This window comes from Argopecten irradians, chromosome 12 (genome assembly GCF_041381155.1).
Source record: "Argopecten irradians isolate NY chromosome 12, Ai_NY, whole genome shotgun sequence".
Lineage (NCBI taxonomy): Eukaryota > Metazoa > Mollusca > Bivalvia > Pectinida > Pectinidae > Argopecten > Argopecten irradians.
In genome coordinates this window covers 38,182,953-38,200,710 of record NC_091145.1, presented here as the reverse complement: position 1 = coordinate 38,200,710, position 17,758 = coordinate 38,182,953, and the positions used below count along the sequence as shown (strand labels likewise).

Below are 17,758 nucleotides of genomic sequence, written 5' to 3'. Positions count from 1 at the left end.
CAAAAACAAATGACAGAACAATGGATTCCTACTTCCAAGAGTAGAACGTAGAAGTGTTTAAGGTACATGAACTAGCTGACCAGACCGGGGACACGATCCAGGTACTTCATCAAGCAGTTCACCGGTGTGGCAATCCAATCGATTTACAGCACAACCTATCACGAAAAGTCCGGGTCCGGCATATATACCATATCTGTAAAGAAATACGAATATAGCTTAATCATTGTATGACGATACTAAATACGATAAAATGAGAGCAAATAATACATTACCATCATCATAAAGTGTTCTAACTCACATTTGCGTAATATTTAGTATGTGTTCGACCAAGAATTTATAAGTGCGAAGGACTTGTCACTCGAGTTTTTTGACGATTACGTCGCGAGTGCTTTTGTTTTTGTGCACTAACCATGACTTTGCATCGGGCGACGATTGATTTTCCTTTGATATCCGCCGGCGCAACCATTTATGTACATATATGTAGCTTGCGGGTGCCAGGCTTACCGTCTTACTTTCTGAGGCAGGCCGTCATTTCATGAGCTGTCGTATTTTTACTGACAATTTAATGACATTTCTTCTAAATCTGCCATCCGTAAAACAAGACATAGACATCGTGAACTCTATGAAGCTTCTCATTGGACTTTTCTTTTGACTCGATAAGACAGTATTTGTTAAAAAAAATAACGGTTTTTTATTCCCGGTTTATAGGCGTCTCGCGTGGTGTTTATTAGTGTAAAGAGATCGTGACAAATCCTTCTCACTTATAAATCTTGTGCCTGCTGCCCCTATTGCATGATCGTAAAAGGCGACTAAATTTAGGATCTTATCTTTTCCTCTTCTTCCTAACTGACTTTATCTTTCGTAATGCCTCCTTTGGCAACGCCTCACTTTTGGCCTTGATTTGAGCATTCGCCCCTGTGAGGAAGGCTGTGGGTTCTGCCCCTGACCGAGACACACCAAAGTCTGTAAAAATGGTATTTTCTGCTCCTGCTTAGCGCTCAGCAAACAGGAAGTGGGACGACTTGTTTGCCCGTTGTCAGTATAATATGACCGGGTGGGGTGTGTTGCTTGGTGTCTTCGAGGCATGCTTCAGTGATATAGCACTATAAAAAGGGCAACAGTTCCACTATACAAGAAGACACAACACGGACATACCGCAGTCTCCCAAAACACACACCTCGCAATTCACACACGCTACACACTGCATACATGGGAGGCCGTCCTTGCTTTTTGTTTGTTTGATTTATTAACGTCCTATTAACAGCCATGGTCATGCAAGGACGGCCTCCCATGCATGCGGTGTGTCGCGTGTATGTTGTGCGAGGTCAGTGTACTGGGAGACTGCGGTATGTTCGTGTTGTGTCTTCTTGTATAGTGGAACTCTTGCCCTTTCTATAGTGCTATATCACTGAAGCATGCCGCCGAAGACACCAAGCAACACACCTCACCCGGTCACATTATACTGACAACGGGCGAACCAGTCGTCCCACTCCCTTTTTGCTGAGCGCTAAGCAGGAGCAGAAACTACCACTTTTACAGACTTTGGTGTGTCTCGGCCAGGGGACAGAACCCAGAGCCTTCCTCACAGGGGCGAACGCTCAACTCAAGGCCAAACGTGAGGCGGTGCCAAGGGAGGCATTAGGAAGGATAAAGTAAGTTAGGAAGAATAGAAAAGATAAGATCCTAAATTTAGTCGCCTTTTACTATCATGCAATAGGGGCAGCAGGTACAATTCTAACGCCCTACGTCCTTGCATGACATTGACTGTTAATAGGAAGTTATAATAATCAAACAAACAAATTTTGTCTGCTCACTTACAAATCTTTGGTTCGGCGAAAAATTAAATCGATTGATTCATGTTGCCAAACGATCAAGCAGAACGGTTGCCTAGTATTTATTACATTATCACATTAACATCTTTCCCTTAAATGTTCTTGGTTGTTCAATCCATTGATAATTATTAAATATCAACAGGTCTGATGAAATTTTAAAGAAAATATATATAAAACACTGACACGTGAATTAAAAATTAGAAGATAGGTTGTTCAATAAAATGGAAATTCTACACAGAGATTTTAGCAGTTCATAGAGGGAAGGGCAGACATATGCGAAATGATGTCATAAGTAACTACATGTAATGCCTAGTTGGGATAATATATAATTGTTCGTCAAAAATCACAATCAATGTAATAAAATCTAAATCTTTAAGGATAAATCTTGATTTTTGTGGTAATCTTAAAGCATTATATTATACGGTCCCAGAAATGAATGATAGAAGGGAGAAATTGACATCACGCTTAGTACTCTTGCCAACATCCTTGATTTCCCGGCAATGTTATCTTAAACTATTCTGTACATGATGTATTTGGTTTTTGTTTTGTTTTCTAAAATCGTGCAGGTATACTCCGAGTTTAAACTTTAATATTAGTCATCGAAAATCGTCAAAAGAACAACAAAAAATAACCTGATTTCCCATTTAAGGAGGTGGATCGTTGGTAGAATGTCGTTCTGATTTAAATTCTTTTTTTTGTCTAATCTGCTTTTTAAGATTGATTTATTAAGATGGTGTAGTTACCCGCAGCATCTGTACGCTCCAGCTTGACTACAGGAACAGTTCATACAGGGATCGTGTACCCACGTCTCTCCAGGCTGATATGTCTGGTTATCGAACACACATGTAACTGGATCGACCGATCCTACCGAAAAAACCGAAAGTATGAAAATATAAACATGAATGGGACATCAAATGATGCCAAAATAGTCTACTTCATGAAGTGATATTTAGAATGACCAGCATCAATCTTACGGTGTATAAATAATTTGATATGCCACTTGCTTTAATGTTTGCTCGTTTTCGATATAAAGGAACTTCTGAAATATTTGCTATGTTCACAACCAGAAAATATTCAAAACCTGTAACTGTTAAATTAAAACTTTGGCTCATAGTTGTAATATACTGAATATACGACTGACTCACGGTAAGGACTAGGGCCTGGTATACTTTCGAAACAGTTTGCCGTGGTGTGATCAATTGTAATCAGGAGAATGGCGACAACTGACAGCGTAGGGAAATCCATATCTTGCCTTCAAAGGAAATAAATACCTTCAGTAGTTGATTGTAAATATTAAAGTATACATTATATGGTGTTAAAGGTCCACTACCTTTCTGGAGCAAAATTTAAAGGTTTCTTAAAAACATTTAAACGACAAGAAAATATATACCGATGGCCTAAGATGGGGTTACAACACCAAATTTCTGCGTAATATAGGATAACTATGGAGATTCATTTCGCTGTTTTACTATCTGCCGCAGTGATGACCAACTACCATGCGGTATTTAGGACGGCGGCGGGAAATATAAGACGACCCGCGTTGTGAAAATTAACATTTTATTTATTTTTATTAAATTTTTCAGAAGATGATGATGATTATACAATGTAGTTAGTAACTTTTGTGACTCTAAAAAATCATCGACCGCGTTTCACATTCCCGTTTCGCAAAGGTAGTAGGCCTTATGAACTGAGGACCAATCATTGTTAAGATAAATGTTTAGTCTAATTATGCCTGCAATGAACATTTTCATTAACTTAAATATTCGTTTTATCTTCGCCTTAAAATTTGTTTATGCATAGACTTCATGGATTGAATGAAGTTATTGTTGTAATGAAAGTTCACAGTATCAGCTTTTCTTACAAAAAGAAGAAAACATCAAAAAATAAAATGCAAGTGTACCAAGGTTACTATGCGTGTTTTGTAATACTTTCATAACGCTTCTAAAATGTCGTCATATAACGACTTCAAAAACGGCACAATATTATAACATTAAAGCGTTCACACAGTATAATGATGAAGACGTATCAGCATTTTGTATACATACTTGCAAAAAGAGTAACCCGCAACAGTGATGACGCGTCCTTGAAAGAAATCGGTATATTAGTTCTGATCTTGTTATGTGATTCAATTTATAACTGTTTCATATTATTGTTGATTATAAATTAGAATAAATTAGTATTAACCCTGCGAGCCCGCGTCACATCTGTTTCCTCCTGATTAATATTAGGTGCAGAGGTATCAATCAGAAATGTAAATATCAATTTACATTTATCCAGGATGAAGAGGGGAGGAGGCGGTCTTAAAGGTGCTTTTAATATTTAAAGTCAGCGATAGTTTCTCTATCGTCCATCATACGTAATTGTACATGTAATACCGGCCAACATTTACCAAGACTATAAGTTCTTGAGTCGCCAATGACCATCCACCAGCCCCACAACCATGTCAAGCAAAGTCAGCTTACCTTACGACGAGATTGATTATAGCCAGTCAAGATGCCATAATATTCGCAAATCATTATTTCGGTAAGTAACGTTATAAACCTCCTGTCGACATATACACTTGTATATCTCAACTAGTCTTGTTATAACTCGACAAATCAATTTAACGGAACTCGACATAAAATAACAGAAATACATGTATGCCACCATAATGCAAGGATCAAACAAATGTTCAAACAACTGCTTATCAATCAATTACGATAACTAGCAACATATGGCAACTTTATTTAATGACTTTAACGTTAAGCACGTGTATATCAACAATTATCATAAACTGGATCAAAACCTTTAGTCTTTGTGATGAATGAACTTCTTCATGATTGTATCTAGTGTACAATCAATCATGTCACAGGCACAACAGCTACGTATCCCATTATGCACCTATACATCCAGTTTATGGCAAGCCACTGTTGTTAAAATACAACAGGGCATCCTTAAAGATGCTCCACCGCCGACAGAGCATAAATGATATTCATTATTTGAACAATAATTGGTGTATTATCGTGTATATATATATATATATATGTCCAATTAATACAAAAAATAATATGAAATACTTATTTCGCCGTTGGTGCATGCGCAATCAGTACTTTATTCCATATAGGATATAGTGCAACGGATTTTTTCGGGATGCAATTAATATTTTTCATATTTTAACTTGAAGTAAAATTAGAAGTTCAAACTTTTTAATGTTGGTAATGGTGTAAAGTAAGTAACTTTTGTAACTGAAGAAAAATACTTAATCGTCTTCTCCTGTTTTTGATAGTGAAAAAATACCATTTGTCGGCGGTGGAGCATCTTTAAGACAATTTTGGCAATAAAATGTAATTGGACTTTTTTCATGACCTAATCTTAATGAGAAGCAAGGGATTTATACATGTAATGCGAAACCCTTAGCGTAACTTCCATATTGTCAGATGGATACAACATGTTTGTTTAATTGATTGGTTGACTGTGCCTTATGACATCCTTAACATTCTAAGACCATTTAAGGTAAATAAGAGCCTTAACATACCAAGGTCATTTACGTTGTATTATGTTGCGCGTGTAAAGTTTTTTTTTATGTTTTCGAAGGCTGGGTGTTTTGGTGTTGTCCCTCTTCCTAATAGTGGTGCCATTGCCCTTTGGATAGTGGGATGTTATTTGGTCACAATATACTGAAACCGGACAAACCAGTCGTCCCACTTCCTCCATGTGAGCGTTAACCGAACTGTTTTATTGACTACTACATAAAGTATGTTGTGTCTCAAGAAGAGGGCATAACTCAAAGCCTTCATCACCAGAACAATTGAAGTCCGTTCAAAACTGAAGCCGTGTCTGGAGGATGATTCCAAATTTAGTCGCCTTTTCCAATGTAATTTGGGCAACATGCACAATTAATTATAGCGTCCTACAAATGTACCTACGTGACACTTACAAATTATGGTACAGATGAAATTTATTACAGTTACGAATGTACATGTATATAAGTGTTTCTGTAATTCGACACTGTACCTAACATGGGATGCTAGCTAACGAATTAAAAGAAGATTCTGAAGATTCTGAACATGGTCACACAAACTTAGGTTGAGTAGTGCGTAAATAAACTGAGTATGAATTTGAAAACCAGATTGCAAATAATCTTTAAGTGTGACTGAGGAAAGATGAAATATCTTATTTAATTTACACTCATTTTTATTGGTTAGATCTTTGAGGTTATTTTTCTTAGACCGAAAGAATTGTACGTCATGTATTATGACGTCATAAATACAAAACGTTTTCGCGGGAAATTTTAAAAGCGGCACAGTCATTGGCCAAACTAAATTATTAGATAAGATATCAATGCGCCACAATTCAATTTGTTTTATTGTAAAGGTAAGTCAGATTACGAAAATCTATGCCTAATTAGTGCCTTACTGGGCTATCTGAATTATCTTTTGGGGTTATGAAGTCATAGGCAAAAAACGGCCGGATCTTTTACATAAGTATACATGTAAGCTCACAGGTAAGAGCGAATTAAGCGGGTACACGCGCTCGATTAAGAGGCAACTGAGGGTTATTATATAATTAGTGATACTTCACCCTTTTGTAGTTTTTGCATGCAAATGCGTGTTTAAAGTCGTCAGAATAGAGTATTAATTCTACTTAAGTATTTTGATTTTTTTATTTTGTAAAGAAGAACCAGTTTTATAAGGAAGAACATTGTAAAACATTGAATAAATCTTAACATGTTCTAAATTTCCCTGTGGTGTCGCTGGGATTTGTACCATGTGATCATCCGGGTCAAACAGGCACATAGGCTATTTTCAGACATATACATTTACGTGTTCTATTTATATATATTTTTAATATGCATTTTTGTCGAAATTGTACATGTTTGAACAAAATTAAGTAAAGATAAATTCATAAGGATCATCGATGTCTACTTTGTAGAGCATTCATAAAAAAACATTATGGGACTTTAATGGTTGCTGCCACTCAATTTTAACAAGAAATGATGTTTTGAAGCTGTCATGTTCATTTTTTTGTTGGTATTAGTTTCCTAATGGTTGATATTACATTTATTGTTTCAGTACTTGTGTTTCAATGTTTTATACACAGTTATCATTGTTGTTATCGTTTTTGTCCTTTTTAACTGATCTGATTTTTAGAAGTCATGTGAGTTTAGAATATAAAGTGTTTACAATTATCAGTTTCCATGTTGGTTTTGAAATTATCAATTCGATATTGTTTGTGCAGGTAAAGGTTAGCAGTTGTTTTTGGAGGTGTAAGCTTATGGTGTTCGGAGTTATTTAAAACATCTTTTGATTTGTTAAGATCATAAGCCTAATGATAATTGTCCATGACTTGTGTGTAAATAATATAATATTTATTTGACAATATTATAGCCGGGTCATTTCTGCAGCCGTGAATATTTGTATCACGGCATTTTAGCCCCGCAAGTTGCGATACCATTTAAAATGGTAATTGACACAATACCAGTGGCACACACGACTCTTTCGTTTTTGAAGTAATTAGTTTAGCTGTTGTTTATGAATTTATCGGTTAAGCTGATTATTATGCAGTTAGTACTTTAGTTGTGTTTTGTAGTGACCAGTTTATCTGTTGTTTATGTATTTATCAGTTACTTAAGAGTTGTCGAACCGATTTTCTGTGTGAGAGTGAGTAATTTTTGTGGTCATATTAGCATCACGCCTCACCTAGAAGTGAGAGTTAATTCAGAGACGCAATTTATTTGTTTTCGTTTTCTTTCCCTTTTAAAAAAGATAGACGTTATCGGTAATACATCATTTAATGACTTGTTTACTGAATATCGTGCCCGGTACATCCAATATCTGGATAGTTGATGACGGATATTTATATCGTGATGTTTAGTTGACGTACAAAATAATGAAATCATTTCAGGGGTCATGTTGTAGGACAAAATTAATGTATTATTTACATAAAATGTAGTGTCAACGTGATAAAGGTTGACTTTGTCACGTATGTGTGAGGAAAATATCAGTTTTCGTAATCAGTTATTTGGTCAACTAATTATACAATGATAAAGTCATATAATAAAGGGACATTAGTTTTATGTTCATAAAAATAAAATTCATTAATTTGGTGAGTATTCTACTTCTAGAGCGAATCTTTTCTCTAGATTCTTTATTACAATGATAAGTATAAGAAAAAATAAACAAAGATAACCGAACACGTTTAAGTTTCTGTCATTTTGATGACATCTTGCAATACGAGTCAAAGCAAACTTTTGAATGGCAATATACGATATTATTATTGTTTATTGTATTGTTGATGTATTTCATTTGGTTTCAATAACACTTCTTACAAATATACTGGCTACATTACATTAAAAGCGGGAACACGGTGCGGTGGTCGAGTGGTTTAGACGTCCCGACATATTACCTCAAGCCCTCCACCTCTGGGTCACGAGTTCGAATCCTATATGGGGCTGTTGCAAGATACTGACCGCTGGCCGATGGTATCGATATGGCGTAAAACCACAACAAACAAACAAACAAACAAACATATAAAGCATGACATTACATTAAGCATTGACAAGGTTTATATGAAAACTACGAAAACCTATTATTTTCACTTTGTGTTAAAACGCGATACATATTTCGATTTATATATCGAAATAATTAATTTTCTCTTTGTTAAAGGCTTTCTGATTGGTCTATTCATTTTTTTCATTCCACGATGAAAAAAAATCCGAGAATGGCGCGGAATTCCCGACGTTATCATGACGTCACAATAGAAACATTGACGTTGCGTATTGATTTGGAAAAAATAATCCATTGGAAAAAATCAATGGAATCGTACGTGTAAATGTATTTCATTTTATAAAGTAGCATGGGAAATTAATTATAAGTATTGAAGTCACTATATATTCACACAGTTTGCAAACAAAATTTATTTCATACCCCGATGAAATTAAAAAATAGTGACTTCAATGCTTAAATAAAAAAAACCAATATCGATTTAATGCCATAATCATATTATCGTTACAACATTAAGAAACAAAACTGTTGATAAAATGTAACTAACAAGAAATTAACTATTAGGGATGCAAGAGATGTTAAGGGCAAATGTTGCTTTTATGATAAACATTTTTTATTACATTATTATTATAAGTACTTACGTAATTCAGCATAACTATATCAGTGACAGTGGGTCATATATCAAGGTAATTGTGTCAGAGTTCAAGGTCATTGGATTGCCATCTTGGATTACATGTAATTGCATGGAAAAATCATTTTGGTTGTTAGTGATGATATTTCGATATATGATTGTGATGATGCTTGACGTAATTTGTAAGACTTCATGACGTAAATTCGTTTTTACTTAAGCAAACGGTTCATTGTCACTTGCTTGGAATCATATTTCAATTTTAATTAGTATAATGCATATTGATTGAGAATTAAAGTTGCGTGCGGTAGAGTCTGATACCATGGTGAATCAGTCATTTCAGTATTCTTGCTCCTTCTAGAACACACGCAATAGGGATTGTTGAGAGACTCCGTGGCCTTAACACAGACACGCTACACAGGTTTATAATAGATAATTACTGTATTAGTTCATTGTTAGGCGCTTAACGTAATATATTATCTGGTCATAATCACGATATAATCACGTCAAAACGAGAAAAATCATCTCATTAAAACGAGATACCAACGATATAACTAACGCGTTAAAATAAAATACTGTGCAAACGAACAGTAATAGTGGAGCGGCTAAGCATGAAAATCGTTCAAATTTTGAAGAAAGCATGAAACTTTGCATATGACCTCTTTAGGATATAAGGTTTCAGGAAAAAAATAGACCCCAAAAATTCACGGCCCATGGCGGCCGCCATATTGGTTTTCAAAATGGCCGCCAAAAACCACCATCTGCGACTCATATCTTATGTTCTATACCAACTAAACCCAAACTTTAAACGAGCACATCCATATTATTGATGCTTAGGAACATTCTGGTAGCGTTAAACTTCATGGAGAATGACCGCTATTTTGAATTTCAAGATGGCCGCCAACTTTACGAGCTATATTTGTATAGAATAATCTAATTGGCTAAGCTTACTTTAAGCAATAAACACTTGGAAATAAAGTGAGAGTATCCACACTTTTGTAGTGTTTAATACATAAATAATTTCATTATTAGTTTAATTTAAAAAATGAACGCCATTTTGAAATCCAACATTGCCGTATAAATTCAAGTTGTTTCCCTATTTATCTGTAACAATCAAGTTAACACTCTTAAACGTTTACACCCACATTATTGATACTTATTATTACTTAGGATAATTCTGATAGTGTTAAACTTCATGTAAAAAGACGCCATTTTGTATTCCAAAATGGCCGCCGATTTACTTCATTTACCTATATCTGTATATATAATAATAATATTTAAGTAAATCAAAAAACCTGCAAGTACTGTGAGCATTTATATTTTATGTCATTTGTTACAAAATAATTTGATTGTTATTTTGAATTTCAAAATGGCCTCGAAACTGAAATTTAAGATGTCCGGCAGTTTTAATTAAAGGTATCAAATTGACTGATAATTTCGGAAACATTACGTAAAAACTTCATATTAACTACAAAAATTAGACATACCATAATTCTCTGAACCAATCCAGTGAGGCTAATTCGTTACATAACCATGGAGCAAAATATGACAAAAATATATTGTTCTACATTCCTATGAAACATAAAACAAGAAATAGTGACAAATTCCACCACATTGTTAAGTATTTTGATTAATACCATTGAAATTCCAAATCGTTGATCAATACGATTAAGCAGGTACAACATGTACGCTGTACCCTTACCCAAGTCAAAGTCACTTCATAGCAAGGTTTTGTCGCCAAAGTATGGATATTTACCTCGTCTGACATGACCCCTTGTGGTACGTCTATCAATTTACCAGTAGTATGGCACTAGAATAAACCACAAGCAACTTCCGAAGATAGTCAAGATGATTGCTATGTCAAAGCTTTACAAATATAAGCTCAGCCTCCGAGCTAGAACTCACAATTTCATTGCTTACTTTTTAGGAGATAAGCTGGTATAGAGAACAATAAGCCTTCAAAGAGAAAGTATACATTAAAACTAAGTGCAAGTTGTGTAGATGATTGACAAGACTGGAACCACATATAGACAGAAAACTAACTAAGTCAGATATTGGTCATCTGGAACTTGGTTGACGTCGATATATGACAAAAGATGGGAGCGATACCTGCAGGCTAATGATTGTGCTACCGGGAACTCTTGCGCTTTCTACAATCCCAGCTCAATCGCCATGAGAAGATGCTAAGAAAATTGGCAGACATTGTGAAAAAAAAAAGAAAAAACAAAGAAATCGTAGCAACTAAAAGAAAATACTTTCATCACATTTGTTAAAAGTAAAGAGCGATGACAGATGTCTGTATGATCTGAAGAAGGAATTCATACATACACCTGAGAAAACATTGTGTGGATTGTGTTCTCGGACATCATAAGGTGAAAGGTATTTGTCTAGATGTGGTTATGGATGACTTGACAGTTCCATAGGAGTTACACTGTGAGAAAGGATTTGAAAGGAGGAAGACGAAGGATTGGTAGGAGAATTCAATATCCTAGAATGTAGGAATGGGTGTTCCTGTTTCCTGTATGTTCAACGTAAAAGTTATATTCAACATTGGAAGTAATGAGTAATGGAGAAGGACAAGAAATCAGCTGTGGATCTACCGTCAAAAACAGGAGAGAACACGCCTGATTGATTGCAGAAGAAGTGGCAAGGTGTTATCCGCAGATGGGCAGTGATTTGGACAATCGCTGTTGACATTGCGACATTGAAGATGCTCCAGTTGAAGAGTCGATAAAGCCCATGAAAGATGATCCTCTGATGACGCATGTAGAGTTGCAACTCAGGGTTTTATTCCAATATCACTCGATCACTTACAGAGTGAAATACGGAAACAATTAATTCAAACGACCATCTTGGAATTCAAAATGACAGTCATTTTGAAATTAAAATAAGAATCAAATTATTTATGTATGAAACACTACAAAAATATTCAATACTCTCACTACAATTGCAGGTGTTTATTTGCCTACCCAATTAGATGTCTTTTATTCAGATATAGTCCGCAAAGTTGGCGGCCATCTTGAAATACAAAATGGCGGTCCTTCTATATGAAGTTTGACACTATCAGAATGTTGGTAAGTATCAATAATATGTGTTTAGACGTTTAAAGTGTGGGTTTAGCTGGTATTGAACGTGAGATATGGGTCGCAGAAGGTGTTTTTCGGCAGCCAATTTGAAAACCAATATGGCGGCCGCCAGGGACCGCAAATTTTTGGGATCCATTTTTTTCCAGAAACCTGATGTCCTAAAGAAGTCATATATGCAAAGTTTCATCCTTTCTTCAAAATTTGAACGATTTTGCCGAAAAATCGACCTTAGCCGCTCCACTATAATGTCATTAAAACGAGACAATAACCGCGTTAAAACAAGATAATTAACGCGTTAAACACAATTAGTTAAAAACGAATTAATTAACGCGTTAACCACAATTAATTAAAACGAGATAATTAACGCGTTACACACAATTATTTAAAACAAGATAATTAACGCGTTAAACACAATTAGGTAAAACAAGATAACTAACAAGATATTGTTTTTACATTCGATATAACAAGATAATTAAGGCGTTTTTATGGGATATTTATGGCGTTTTAAAGAAAAGTGTTTTTTATTTTGTTTTGAAAGTGACACTTTAAATAGACTTTCGTTGTAACCGCCGGTAACCAACCGGATTTAAAAGTCATAAACTATCACTGCTCACGATTTCACTTTATTTTTTAAGTTTGAAGACCGATTAGATCAGGGACATGGACGTTGTTGACACAAAGAGGTAGATGGTACGAATAAACACAAAGTACTTCATATGATAAAAATGCGTCCTTTCTAATCTTACACATGTTCTATTGAAAACTTCATGTGGAAATGTGTCATTAAAAGCGAAATAGAGGATGATACACGAGTGGCTATATCCAATGAAATGTATCGACGAGTTCAAAAAATTGATTAAGGCGCGTTGCATATCAAACTGTTTAAAGCGTTTGATGAAGTTCATATTACGTAGCCATGGATGTAGCATTCTATTTACCACATAACTTGTATTTATGGAAAGATAGAAAAAAAATGTTCCTTATATAAAAGGATAGAGATATCAGGCTTGAATTTGACGTTTCCGTCCACCGAGACAATCGTAAGGCGTCATAGTTTGATCATGACGTCGTTATTACACATGCCATCACAACAATGTAAAACACGCGTGTCTTATAGGGCTGTACGGACAAGTTATATGATAAACAAGCTTTTGTACCTTTATATTTTGCTTGTTTCATACAGTAATTTATTAACTAATCTTTAAACAAGCAAAACATTACATGTGAATAGAACACTCACTACATCATTTTCTTCGTTTCTTTTTCGTCTCTGTGGTTAATTTTAACTTTACTTTTGATTTTAGGACTAAACCTTAGTAATATTGAAGGACTTGCTTTTAAATGGTTGTAAGTGAAGTAAGGGATAGAGTCTAGAAATGATTAAGTTAAGTCCATACTTTGAAAACCGCGCCAATTCACATGACGCTAGGCCGGAAGCTGCGGAGGTTGTTTTGAATTCCAGAATGGTTTCCGATACACTACGACATTCACTTGGATATTTTTTCAATACATGAATTTCGTCTGCATATAATATCGTATGTTTAAAAGCATTTTATAAATATAAAATAAAAGCAATGAAGTGAAAATTAGATGATATCTCTTAGGTTTTTCCGGTCCCTGTTGTTAATGGGAATAAGTTTTCAAACACTATAGGTGCACTGGCCTACCCATAATCGGAGCCAGGACACCAGGCTAGTGTTTAGGGATCGGAATTGCGGAATTCTAAAGAAATCGCATACGGATTTTGTTCAGACACAAAAGGAGGGGTATCATTTTGGGCCTTTTTACGGCCACTAAGTAGTAAGCAAAATATTTTGCATGTAGATACATTACGGTCAGCAGCCTATTGTGTGTTATTCAGAATATCCGGTTTTTTCCTGTGCTCATAGTAATTTCAGAGGTCAAAGGATGAAAATCACATTTTCATTGTTTAAGTTCTTATTAATCAAATATTAGAATACACGTTGCATTTTTGCAGATTTATCCTTGTAAATATTGGGTTTATGAAGTTCAGTTCAGAAAACTGATGAAAAATGCGAAAAGTAGGTCACAGTGACCTTGTTAAGCATTTATGCTATTTAAGCATTAAAAACTAAAAATTTTTTGCTGAAAACTATGAATTTTCAAAGATTTGGTAGTTTGATATTGATTTTAGTACTGCAGATGAATCTTGACATGATCTGCTTAAAGCTGACAATGCAAGTTAAAACATGCATTTGAAATTAAAAAAAAATATATTAACGAAATATTTTTTCAAAAATTGTTTCTGAGACATCCCCTAGTTATGACAGTGTGGTATCTAAGGAAGTGGCAGCCATTTTTCTTTTGCTCTGCTTAGTAACCTTCCTTGGCCAACCCCCTATATAAAGCACGGGACACTTGACACACTTGTGTCATTCTAACCATGTCTTGTCTCAGATACACATGCCCCGGTATTGCAAATAACAATGTCAAATTGAAAATAAACACTGCACTCACCTGACAATATTTCATTGAAGTAATAGATGAATGTGTTGTCAGCTATATCCCAACATATGTCCAATACGAACTAATAAAACACTTCAATATACACCAAGTTTTAAACGTACATGTACATCGACACGTGTGTGTCCTTGATAGTTGTCGCTCGTTCGGGTCAGGTACGTAGTCACGTGTACATGGTCAGTTGAGTGCATCGAGTGCGATGATATACGTGGAGATATGTGGACGGCTTATTGTTTGGATTTCTATTCACTTGCGTTGGAATTTTATTTTGAGAAACATCTAAAGAACAACTTAGAGGAGTTGACATGTTTTCTTGCTAAAAAAAGTCCCATATAGTTTTACAGGTGAGGGTTTTGTTTACCTATTTGTAGGTGATATATACTGTGGACTGCTAGGTGTATGGGTACATGAATGAGCGCACGTGTGTCGATTCACGCGCTTTATATAGGGGTCGGTGAGTCGTCAGAATGTAAAACAAAAATGGCTGTTCTCAACCGGGGAATGTCTCATAAACGATTCTTGAACAACGAGTATACTTATTTCTACAAAAATCATTTTAATAATTTTAACTTGCATTGTCAGCTTTAAGGTTCACATTGGCTAGGTCACGTGCATAAATTAAGTCATATTCAATTAATAGTATCAACTGTCCACTAAGCATATGTTGTTTTCTCATGTTTAAAATCGGATTTTAAATTATTTAGACTTGTTTTATGTGCTTAATTTCAAGCAACGCCTACACTGAAGTAGAGTGTTAGAATTATGCCTGATGCCCCACTGCACGGGCGAAAAATTGAAAATTTGAAATCGTAGTTTCATGATTACCTAGATGAAAATAGTTTACTATTTCAACCATTCCATAGCGTTGGGGTGACGTTTAGAGCGTCATTTAGCTTCTGTAATGATCTGGTTATGATTATGGCAGCTTAGAGTCATATGAGCTGGGTGACGAGGATGAATTAGGTCATATCTAATGAAATTTATATTCTGTCAAAGATGTATCTTCTGGATTTTCTATATATATTTAGTTTTTAAGCTATTTACGTATGTTTTATGAAATAATCTGAAGCAACACATGCATTGTAAGCATTTTTTAAGATTGTGCCTGCTGCTCCATTGCATGATCGTAAAAAGCGACTTTGGAGAAAATTATAAATATAAACAGACATAAACCAGATATAATATCACAAACAAAAATTGAAGTGATGTGGAATGTTTTTTTGCGGCATGATTTTCAAAAAGTAGTCAAATATGACCCATCCTAACACTGGATGAAATTGGGGTAGGGTTTAAGCTTACAAAATTGTGAAAATTCGATCAAGGCCTCCATGTTTTTGTATGATATTTGAACAATATATTACTTTGGGTATATCATATACAAATATTGTGAAATTGGCATGGGTTTTCATTTACCTTTTTGCTTATTCGTTCATTTTTAGGGGCGAAAATATGGCAAAACGTGATAACTACGTATAGAAACGGTCCTGGGAAATGACGAATATTAGTAAGCATTGAAAAAAATACAACAGTTTTGTATATCGTTTTATCGTTAAAAATTTAGGACAAAAAGCCAACAGAATTTAGACTGTTCATCCTAATATTACAGAAACCATAATTTTAAGATTTTTTCTATTTTCGGCAGGCAAATTTGTACGGATGGTATATTTCAAGCTCAAATATCTCAAAAACTAGTTCGAGAGCACACATTTTTTACATATTTAAAATATGCATATCATCCAATCAACAAACGTTTTATTCAAATCTGCCAATCAGCAAATGTTTTACCTAGCTCAATCACACATCAAACTTTAAATTCATTTCAATCACCAAATGTTTTTATAGGTCAGAAATGCACCAAACAGTTTTAAATGGGTCAGTCAAACATCACAGGGTCCATCACAAATTTATTAACTTATACATGTGAATTGGCCATTCAATCGTGTAAAATGAATCGGACAATACACTATTCAATCGGTTGGGTGTTCCAGCCGCGCGGGTAGCGTTAAATATATGTAAATAGCAAATATTTCATTGCAAGCAAAAATCCGGACGAAATAAAACAACTTGTCAAACTGAAAATAAACGAAGTCCGTATAGTTTTTATCGTCCACTGGTCGCATTTTAGAAAAAAATATTACAACAAGACGCACGTAACGTCAGTTTGGTATCAAACTTGTCAATGATAAAATCCTAGATGGCCGTGAAGCAACCATTGTCAATCCAGTTATCCCAAAGATTAACACAATATAATTATATAAATGGGAACATCCTACTAAACATCATAATAATATTCCAATTTCTCCAATTGTACAACCAAATTACTATAGGACATCTCACTGCGGGCGCTAATTCTTCAACCGACCCTTAGTCTTCCAGAAGGTCAGTCCGAATATTGGTTTACAATTACAAGTATATCCATTACACTTACATGTACTTTCGGTGAAGCTGTCTAAATGAAAACAGCTAACTTGGCTTATATTTCTCTCAAAGAAAAGGGTGAACTACACCAGTTGGTCAATCTTTTATCCCCACCCGAAATCCATCCATATTGTGCCATTATTGTAAAAAAACTTTCCATTTATATTGATGAACCCATTGTTTTATTATGCTGTTTCTTCTGCATAATAAAGTAATGTCAAGACTTAAAATGTTTCATAGTATCAATTACAGTTTTAAAATCTAGTACACATTTGTCCATATTTCCAAATCGTGAGAAATTTTAATAATTATATATTATATCTATTTTATGCGTGCATTTTATTGATAACAGAAATATAATATTTCGATAACAGTATAAAATATTAGGAATGAAAATGAGGAAACCAGATTCTACATAGCCATTTCTCATTGTTTATTTTTCTTGTTATCTATGAATAAATACACCACGTCGTGTTGTTTTTTTTTTTTGCAAATCAACAAAATTAAGTGAAATGATATAAATACTTTTAAGTCAATGAAGCATGGTTCCGCTATCCGCTCGAGCCATTGGTTCAAGTCTACGCTTAGTACGGTCGAATACAGCAAGGGATGTTTGCTCACAAAAATAAAAGATAAATATCTTTCCATGCTTCTTTCTACACTATAAAATGGCCTGACGAGGGATGTTTGATCATTAAAGCAGGCGACTTTGGCAGATTCCAACAGAGGAATCGAAATGTTCCGCGAAGGAGCCAGAATGGCCGGTAAAGGTGTCCTGGTATTGGTTTTTCTTTATTTCGTTTATGGAGCAAGCGGATCACCTTTATC

At 34.9% G+C, this 17,758-nt stretch overlaps 1 protein-coding gene across 1 annotated transcript; it reads right to left on the bottom strand.

Moving 5' to 3' along the window:
• Positions 1-57: 57 nt before the first annotated feature.
• On the bottom strand, positions 58-15,098 carry LOC138304916 (uncharacterized). Its single transcript, XM_069245309.1, has 4 exons — positions 14,507-15,098; positions 2,978-3,084; positions 2,576-2,696; positions 58-193 (listed from the first exon to the last, which is right to left on the bottom strand). The coding sequence occupies exons 2-4, from the start codon at positions 3,075-3,077 to the stop codon at positions 58-60; spliced, it is 357 nt and encodes a 118-aa protein (XP_069101410.1). The 5' UTR covers positions 3,078-3,084; positions 14,507-15,098.
• Positions 15,099-17,758: the final 2,660 nt, after the last annotated feature.